The following is a 9,457-nucleotide window of genomic DNA, read 5'->3' on the forward strand; positions in this document are numbered from 1 at the left end:
TGGGGGGGAGGGTTCGGCCTGGGGGTCGTGGGGGGGGGCTGACTTGCCCCGGAGGTGGCCCGACGACGCAAGCACTCGCACACCCTCTCGCGTCCCCGGAGCTCCACGCCCGCAGCGATGCAGACTGTTTTCGTTTATTGATGTAGGCTTTGAGGCACAGTCGTGAGATGTTGTGAGGGACAGGCCCAGACGGACAACGAGACAGAAAGCCTTGGGGTTCTGGAAATGGATGAAGTGAGGAGGGGGCCAGGAGCAGAGAGTGGCAGACAAGCAACCCGTAGCCTCCTCCCCAGGTTTCAGCCGGGTCGGTCGAGAGAGGGCTCTTTGGTTAAACAAGCAGAGCATGCCGGGGAGAGAGCAAGAACGGAGCCCTTGGAGAGGCCCGGGCAGGGGTCTTGCCCCTACGCGGGCACGCCTTTGTCCCGGGGGCGCCCCGGGCCGCGGGGCCGCGCGGGCTTCCTGGGGGTGTTGAGGGGGCGGCGGCTGCCCCGTGGAGCGCGGGGCAGTGCGCAGCCGCGCTCGCTCTGCGTGTCCGAGGACTCGTCGATGAAGGCCAGATTCTCGCTGGGGTAGTCCAGCGCGGAGGCCGTGGGCGGGGTGGGCGGCGTGGGCGGAGAGGGTGGCTCGGTCTTCTCCGGGGCCGCAGGGGATAGGGGTCTGCTGGCGGGCTGCGCTGGGCACGGCGGCGGAGGCTGGGGGGGCCGCTCCTTCTCCGGCGGCGGTGGTGCCGTGGGCCCGACTCGCTGGGTCACCCGCGCGGTCACCGTGCCGGTCCAGCTGGCAGCCTGCGCCGTGAGGCCGCCCATCTGCGCGGGGAGGAAAGGCAGTCCTCGACCGGGGCTCCTCGACCGTCTCCGCAACCCCGGGAGCCTGCCCCTTCACCAGTCAGGCATTGCCCCTCTTTTCCGCCTCGTCTTCCTGCCTCAGGAGTGGGAAAAGGCCGGAGGAGGGAAAAGCTCATCACCCAGCCACATGCTCTCCCCTCCTCCATCTGCGCGGAAGTGCCCTTTTCTCCAGAAGAAAGGACCGACCGGACTTTATTTCAGCTCTCCCTCCCGTGCCCCCAGAGACCTTTGCGCCTCCCCCCTCTCCACGGCCGGGAGCAAGGAGTGGGGCTACAAAATATTTAGAACAATAAATAAAAATACAACAACAAATAAAATTTTAGTGTAAGTATGTCCCATGCAATATTTGGGACATTTATACTCAAATATTATTTGCAACTTATCCAAAATTCACATCAACCGGGCTTCCTTTATCTTTATTTGCTAAATCTGGTAACCTTATCCATGAGAGTAGAGATGGAGTCACCTGCAAACCTGTCAGAGTTTATCGCTTTGTTCCCGGCCGGTGCGCACTGGGGCTCCCTCAGTCCCTGCCTTGGGGAGCCCACACTCTGGAAGGGAGGCAGACTAGTCAACCTGCTGCTGGTGAGCAGCGCATCAGCGCCAGGGCGCAGGCGCGGTGTCGACGCAGGAGCGCCTACCTCTGCCCGAGTGCGGCGGGACACTACTCGCAGCCAGTTCCCGATGGTGGTGAGCACTGAAGCGAAGTAGGCCAGGCCGAGTAGGATCCAGAACCACACCAGCGGCTGGTAGGCTGCAGAGTTCTGGTTGGGGCTGGCTCCTGGGACGCCACGGGGAGGGCAGAAAGAAGTTGATTGTGAGACACGCCTTGAGCCTGTGAGTCTCTGGTTCACTGCCCCTCTTCCCAACTCGTTGAGAGGATCCGCCCTCCCCAGGACGGTGGGTATGAGCTAGAGTGCGCGAATGGATGCAAGAAGATGAGTGGGAGTGACTTGAAGGTGTGCAAGAGAAAAGTGGGGTGCTCACGTGCAAGAATGTGAGCATGTGTGAGGGGTGCACGTGTACAAGAATGTGGCACGTGTGAAGGGGTCACTTAATATGTGTGAGCATGCGTGGGGTGCAAGCATGCGAGAACGTAAGTGGGCATGAGGTGTTGGTGCATCCCTGGAAAAATGTGAGGGTGCATTCAGTGAGTGGATGTAGGGATTGGAGCAAGCACGTGTGAGCGCACAAGCGCCCTGTGGAACCTGGAGGGAGAGGCAAGATTGCAGAGCCCCTGGGCAGGAATAAAATGGGTAGGGAAGTGCAACCCAAGAAAGTGGCCTCACCGGCCACATAGTCCCCGAAGCCCACCGTGGTGAGCGTCACCACGACGAAGTAGATGGCCTCCAGCTTGCTCCAGCCCTCCACATAGCAGAAAACGAACGTGGGCGTGAGAACGAAGAGCAGGCAGCCGATCAGCAGAAAGAGCACCGCCGATAGAATTCGCACCAGCTCTGGTGGCACCTGCCACTTCTGCAGGGAGGGCAGTAGGCAGGGCCGAGGAGTCACCAAAACCTCCAACTCTCACACCCCACAACCCTCTTCTGGGAGCCCGTGTCCGAGGTTCGCGCGATTCAGGCGCCCCCCGCTCACGTGCCGGGTGGGTATGTAAGGAAGTGTATCCCGAGCCCAACGCAAGGGCGCGCAGGGTGTGGAGCAGCTCACCAGGAAGATGGCTTCGATGTGACCAATGCCGCGGCGTAGGGAGGAGCCCAGCCGGTCCCCGACCCCTGCCAGCAGTATCCCGAACAGCGGGATCCCCACCAGTGCATAAAAGATGCAGAAGAGGCGGCCAGCATCTGTGCGCAGGGCCGCGTTGCCATAGCCTGGGCAGAGGGGTCTAGGGGTCATAGCAGCTCTAGGGGTTGCCTGGCACCCCCCTACCTCCCCCTGCGCCTTCGCCTGTGAGAAAGCCCAGCCACCCCGTGCCCCCTCCCATGACCAGTCCCCTCCCCCACCGATGGTGGTGATGATGGTGCCTGAGAAAAAGAAGGCGCTGCCCAGGTCCCAGGCTGAGTGGTTGCTGTTACTGGTTGAGTTGGTGTCAGGGTTTGCACCCCCTCCCAGGGCATCAGCCACCTCCTGCAGGACAAGATGCAGAAGGAGGAACCTCAGTCCTTCCCTCCCGTCCTAGCCAACCCCCTGGCCGTCCAGTCTCCAAGGTGTTTCCCTCCTTACCCCTCCCACCTCTCCCCTGCCCTCTGGTCTCCCTGAAGGCAATCCCTTAGAGCAGACATTGCAAATTGGAGAGCCCAATTTTGTTTGACCAACACATTGTTTTAGAGACATTTGAATTATCGGCCCCTTAATTTCATATAACAGATTTCCAGTTTTACAGTGGTCAGGAGCACAGACTCTGGGACCAGACTGCCTGGGTTCAAATCTTGGTGCTAGGTGAAGTTGAGCTGTGCATCGATTTCTGCATCTGTCATTTGGGGATGGTGATAATAGTACCTACCTCGTAGAGTTATTGTGAAAATTAAAGCACTCACATCAAAGCAAGCACTGTGTGTTTGTGAAATTAGTCCCCATGTAGAGATCGTGCCCAGTGAGTTCCAGCTTTCCACAGACCCCACCAGTCCCACCGCCCCTTTGGAAGCTGAGTTTGAGTCCCTTGCCTTCGAAAATCTGATGAAAGTTAGGGACCCTCCCTCCAGGAAGGTTCACATACCAATAAAGTTTGCATCCAGTTTTAGGAGGGTCATGGATACACAAACCCCTGCCCACCCTGCTGAAGTCCAAACCAAACCCTGTGCTACATAGTAGGTGATCAATAAACATGATTAAATTAATGAAACGGCCATGTGTCTGCCCCTCTTGACAACCAGTCTGCCTCCCCCTCGGAGGCGGAGTCTGTGTTTTGAGAGTGCCTGCCCTAAGTGATGGAGGTCAGAGCATATAGAGGAGGGGGTGCAGAGGGGCCCTTCCCCAAGGAGCACAGAGCTAAGACACAAGTGGTGTGATGGAGGTCAGAAACCACCTTCTTTCTGACTGCAAGTCCTCATTAGCAAGACACATTCCAAATTAATCTTCCTAAAGTGACGGCCCAGAATCTCCGTTGTTCCCTGCTATCTGCAGAGTAGAGTCCAAACTCCCCAGCCCAGCCTGTAAGCCCCTTCTCAGTCCGGTCCCACCCTCCCTTTCCCCAGTCTTCACTCCTGGGACCCCCATTTTGGAATTCAAGTTACAGTGACCTTATCCCCCAATTTTCTGAGATGATTCCATTTCCTGAGATAATTGTTTAATACAGCCAAGAAGTGAAAGGTATGATTAAAAGTGGTTTAATTTTATTCTGCAACACTTTTCCAATACATTCACTACTTAGGGGAAAAAATCCTTTGTCATTCTGTGTGTTCTAATTTTTGCTTCAAATGACTAGGCATCTGTTAAATCCAAGAACTGCAAAACACTCTGAGCTTTCCAGCCTCCACGCCTTTGCCCATGCTGTTCCTCTGCCTGGGAGTCTCTTTCAACCCAATCACACATCCCTCAAATTCTACCCATCTAACCTGCTTCATTTCAATTACCAGCTCTTCCCAAAGGCCCCTGGCATCTCCCTCCTTGCCCCCAGCACCTAGCCCAGGACCCAGCATACAAGAGGCATTTAACAAAGAAGGAAGTAATGAAAGCTCCTTTTCTACTAAATCCTACAGTGAACTTTCCATGGATTTGTCCCTTCACCTAGATGTAACATCCTCTAGGGTAGAGTCTGCATCTGTTCCACCCCAATATCAATTTCCCTGCTCACTCTATGGTGTACAGCACAGCACCTAGCACATAGTAGGTGCATAATTGCTGCATGACTATTTATGGAAGAGAAATAAAGCAGCTGTTGCCCTCCTTGCTTGGTTCTGCCCTTCCTTTTCTTCTTCTTCTTCGTCATCGTCGTCTTTTTTTTTTTTTTTAATCCAGGAAAAAAGGAATTCCTTTGTGAAGATAAAATAGGTCAGATTCCCTCCCTCCTCCTGCCCTGTGGTCTGGCCAGGCACTCTCCTACCCAGGCCTCTCGGAGCTTTGCTGGGCATTCTGGAGGTGTCAGAGACAATGTCAAGCTGCCTGTGTCCTGGACCCACCCCATCCTCATCTCTGCTCCAGGTCCTGCCACCTTGGGAATCAGCTGGAACACCGAGGCTCCATGTTGATGGCTCCTCCCTCCAAAAGAAGGAGCAGGAAATAGGGGTGCCTTTCAATAAAATAATAAACATGAATGTATTAAAGTTAAATGTTACTTTATTTTTTTTTAATATGACAGTGGCTCAGAAATCAGAGAGAGAGCAGCAGAGGTGCTTGCCTGACAGTAGCCCAGAAGGCTGCAACCCACACTTTCTTTAGTCATTGGTCCAAAGTTGACCCCATCCCTGACTCGCCCTCCCTCTAGCGTCCGCATCATAAGCATGTGTCCTGGTGGGAAGGTGTGCTCAACCTGGCATCCATGATGGCATGGACCAGCTTGGGGGATCCTGAAACCCTCCGAAATCATCAGTACATGTTTATATGTGCACTTTTCTGGAGGTAGCGGGTGGGGAAGTGTTCACAGTGTTCTTGGGTTTCTCTGAGGCATCTGTGACTTCAAAGAAGCATAGGAACTAGTGTAGGGTTGCCAGATTTAGCAAATAAAAATACTGCACGGGACATATTTATATTTTAAAAGTATTCATTCTTTAGCTGAAATTTACATTTAACTGAGTGTTCCAGACTTCATCTGGCAACCCTAAACCAGTGAGTTAGACCTGAGAAAATGTAACATATCTCATCTGCTACAGCCATGTATTCATTTCTTCCTTCATGCGTTCCTTCATTCAACCACTATCACACACGGAAGGAGCCATTTTAGGAAGATAACCCAATGCCAGGCACAGCAAGGAAAACAAATGCCGCCCTGGCCGCCATATTGAAAACACAGAGACCTGGATCCCAGCCTCTGCCCTGCACCCCCCAGCGGCACCCTGCCTTCAGGGGTGCGGGTCTGGAAGCAGCTCCCCAGCACAGGGTCCCAGTGGCATGCAGCTAGTGTCAGGGGGGCACGGGTGACTGCTGAAGGAGCTCTCCCCCACCCACGCACCTTGATGAAGAGCCCCAGGTCCTGGTCGCTCACACATGGATGGGCCCTCAGGAACTTCTCTCGGACCTCCCCCAGCTCCCTTTGGGCCTGCTGCTCATGGGGCTGTTCCAGGGCCTGGAACACCAGGGCACCAGACACCAAGTAGAGCAGGACCACAGCCAACAGTGCCAGTAGTGTGGTGCTGCGCATGGCGCGCCCAGAGGACCGGCCAATTCCACGGCCCGTCTGGGGAGGCCGGGCAGGGGGCTCCTGGGGAGCTGCAGTCACTGTGGGCAGAACCAGGGATGCTGGGATCAATAACCTGACCTGACACCCCTACACCCTCCTCCAACCCCTACACACCCAATGGTCTTGGAGCCCCCAGCCCTACTACCCACAGACGTCTTCTCCTCACATCCCTCTGGCCGGACACTTGGTACCAGGACACACCCAGTCCCCCCACCTCTGTCCTCCCCCTTACCTCCACTGCCCGGCCCTCAGCCCCTGTCCAGGGACTCCAGGGTGTGAGAAGATAAGAGGGCACCGGGAAGGAGAGTGGAAGGGGGAAAGAGAGACCGAGCCTGCCGAGGGAGAGGCAGGACGAGCGAGGAAATGCTGGGGGCGTGGAGGGGGCCTGGGGAACCCGCCTTCCAGCTGGAGGCTGAGGGGGCACAGAGGAGTGTGCAGGGCGGGGACGGGGGTGGCGGGTCCCGGCTCGTCCGCTGAGGCTGCGGCAGCATCTTCGCGGTTTCTCCCTCCCCCCCTAACTCTCCTCGCTCCTCTTCTAGACGCGATGGACCGGGCGGGGAGCCTCCAGGGTCCTCCAGCGCCCCGCTGGGCTTTCGAGGAACCCTGGGGCGGGTCCGGATCGCTGCGCAGAGGCGAGGCAGGGCGGAGGGGAAGGGAGGGTACTGGGTTCCGGGAAGCAGCGCGGTGGGGGCGACCAGGGCCGGACCAGTGCAGCATCCCCTGGACAGCTGTCAGCCCCCGGGACAGCGGGGGGCGGCGCCCTCGCGCACACACGCGGGCACAAAGACTCGCGCGCCCACGCTCCACCCTGCGGCTCCAGGAGGCGCCTCTGCCCGGACTGCACGCACACACACACTCCACCTGCATACTCCCCGGCCTCTCGGGCACACCGGACGCTCAGGGCCGTGCGCGCCGGGCCAAGGCCCCCAGAGGCCCACACACTTGTGTGCACACACTCACATACACACATACCCAGACCGCGGGGCCACCGCGCAGCGCCCACTGCCCAGACACCGCACCCCCGCCACTCGCTCCCACGGCCTCCCCGCGTCTTCACGCCGACGCCTCGGAGCGTGACGGGCGGCGGCTGGATGCTCGGCCGCAGAACTCCCAGAGGCGCCCACGAACGGGGAGGTGGGCGCCTCTGCCGGCCGGTCGCCCCCTGCGCGCCCCAGCCCCGGAGCCCGGCCGGCGCCCTTCGCCGCCCCGCACTCCCTCTCCGCGCCAGCGCGCCCGCCCTCTCCGCCCCACACTCACTGTCTGCCCCGCTGCGGCTGCGGCTGCGGCCCGGGCTCCGGCGCGGCCTCGCCGGTGCCTGCCGGCTGGGCCGCGGAGGCGGCGGCAGCGGCAGGGGCGGAGCGGGCGGCCGCCGGTGCTGGGACCCCCTCCCGCCGCCAGAAGCCCCCCTCCTCCCGCATTTAACCCCTTCAGCGCCGCGCTTCCCTCTGCTGTGCCTCGCCCTCGCCTCCGGCGCAGCTCTCCGCAGACCCTTACCTGCGGCTGCCCAGCCCCCCAGTCCTGGCCGGTCCCAGGAGATGAGTGGCAGAGGAGCCCCGGAGGGGTCGCCGTTGGGTCAGGCCTGGAGTCTCAGACCGGGGCCCTGGTTCTGCCCTGTTGGCCAGCCAGCGTGGCCAGCGGCACGGCCCCAACTTGGACATCAGCCGGCTCACCTCTTCGGACAGGCTCCACTCTAATCTCCCAGCATCTTCCAGGCCCACTACCAGGTGGGAAGGGCCCTCAGCTCCCCGCCCCGAGGGACAGCCTGGCCCTTGGGCTCTGCACTCATGAGGGAGGAGACCCCAGGGGACAAAGGGGTGGGGGATCCCCTGAGGCAACCTGGAATTGGCCGAGGTAGGGTTGGGACCAAGCTCTGGGAAATCAAGGTGGGGCACCTCCTGCATCCCCATCTTTTGTTCCTCACTTCCATGCCCATCCCCCAGCCAGGAACGGGTGCCAGCACTCCCTCCCCCACTGTCTGAACAGCAGGGCCCTGGCAGGTCCTGGAACTCATCTCCTCTCTGCTCTTACCCATTTCTTTACAACTCTGATCTTGCCAAAGACCCTCCTCTTGCCTGGGGGCCTCACCCTTCACTTGGGTGGTTTTAAGCATGGGCTCTAAGGCTGGCCATCCTCTACCAGTAGGGGGCCTAGACAGGTTACCGAACTCTCCCCACCTCCCAGTCCTCACAGAAAAGGGATGACTCTCACCTCAGGCTGCTGTTCTGAGCATTAAAGTGGTTGGTATTTGTAAATGCTCAAAACAGAGCCTGGCACTCACAACTAAGTGCCCTACAAATGTTGGCAATTTTCCTTTCAACAAGAAGTGATGGTCCAGTTTTGAGCTGATTCTCTGAGTCTCAGATGCCTTCTCTGGAGGCCCTGAGGCCTGCTACTTAGAAGAGTCCCAGGTGAAGGGTTTCAAGACAGGCTCCGTGCTAGGCCCCAGGAACTCCCAGGAGCTGGAACAATTGGCCACACACATGGGCAGGAGACAGACCCTCTGATAAATGACTCCCGGCCGAGGGACAGATGACATCTGTAAGGGCTGTGACTACAGAGGGCAGTGACTGCACTATTAGGGACAGTCAGGGAAGGGGCCCCCCAGGACCACCAGGCAGGCTGTGTCGGGGCAGCCCAACCATCTGGCCAAATCCACACCTGCTAGGGAGATGGGGGCTGCTCGGTTACTGGCCAGCTTCTCCTCCGCAGGCCTTGGACTAACTCCTGGACCTGAAGGCCAGGTTGGGCATAATGACAGGGAAACAGGGTCTCTAGAAATGCCTACCCACTAAGGGTAAGAGGCATAGGAGGCATGCAATCACTGTGCCAAGGGACCCGGGAGGGGGGGACACAGTTCCCTGACCTGGAGATGGTAGGCTTCATAAAGGAGGTGAAATTTGAAGCAGATCTTGAGGAAAGAGTAGAAATTGTTCAAGCGGCGAGGGGACCAGAGTGGGAGCAGGGTCCTTCTGGTCTCTCTTCCCCTCAGACTGCAGGCTCCTCCGTCTCCTAACCCACCAGCCTCAGGGGAGGTAAATGGCCCCTGCCCAGCCCAGCAGCCCCCCTCAAGGGCCGGTGTCTGATCAGCCTTAGACCAAACAGGCAACGGTGTGAGAAACACAAGCAGACAACTGACAGACAGTGAATAGACTCGGGGCACAGACACCGTTTATTGAGTGGCAGGCGCAGGAGAGGTAGCTGGCTCTGGTGTAGAAGCAGAGGTGGTAGATCATGCCAGGCTGCTATGAGCCTCTGGCAGCCAGGGCCATGCCCCCCATCCTAGGGGACAGCACAAGCTCACTACAACAGGAGTAGCAAG

The 9,457-nt window shown here is 58.5% G+C and overlaps 1 protein-coding gene across 1 annotated transcript; it reads right to left on the reverse strand.

Annotated features, from left to right (window-relative positions):
• Window positions 1-335: 335 nt before the first annotated feature.
• On the reverse strand, window positions 336-6,222 carry KCNK4 (potassium two pore domain channel subfamily K member 4). Its single transcript, XM_022591622.3, has 6 exons — window positions 5,911-6,222; window positions 2,807-2,930; window positions 2,514-2,674; window positions 2,135-2,321; window positions 1,487-1,626; window positions 336-806 (listed from the first exon to the last, which is right to left on the reverse strand). The coding sequence occupies exons 1-6, from the start codon at window positions 6,097-6,099 to the stop codon at window positions 402-404; spliced, it is 1,206 nt and encodes a 401-aa protein (XP_022447330.1). The 5' UTR covers window positions 6,100-6,222; the 3' UTR covers window positions 336-401.
• Between the last annotated feature and the right edge of the window lie 3,235 nt (window positions 6,223-9,457).

This window comes from Delphinapterus leucas, chromosome 7 (assembly GCF_059928025.1).
Source record: "Delphinapterus leucas isolate spDelLeu-1000000601 "Yukka" chromosome 7, BTC_Dleu_Yukka2, whole genome shotgun sequence".
Lineage (NCBI taxonomy): Eukaryota > Metazoa > Chordata > Mammalia > Artiodactyla > Monodontidae > Delphinapterus > Delphinapterus leucas.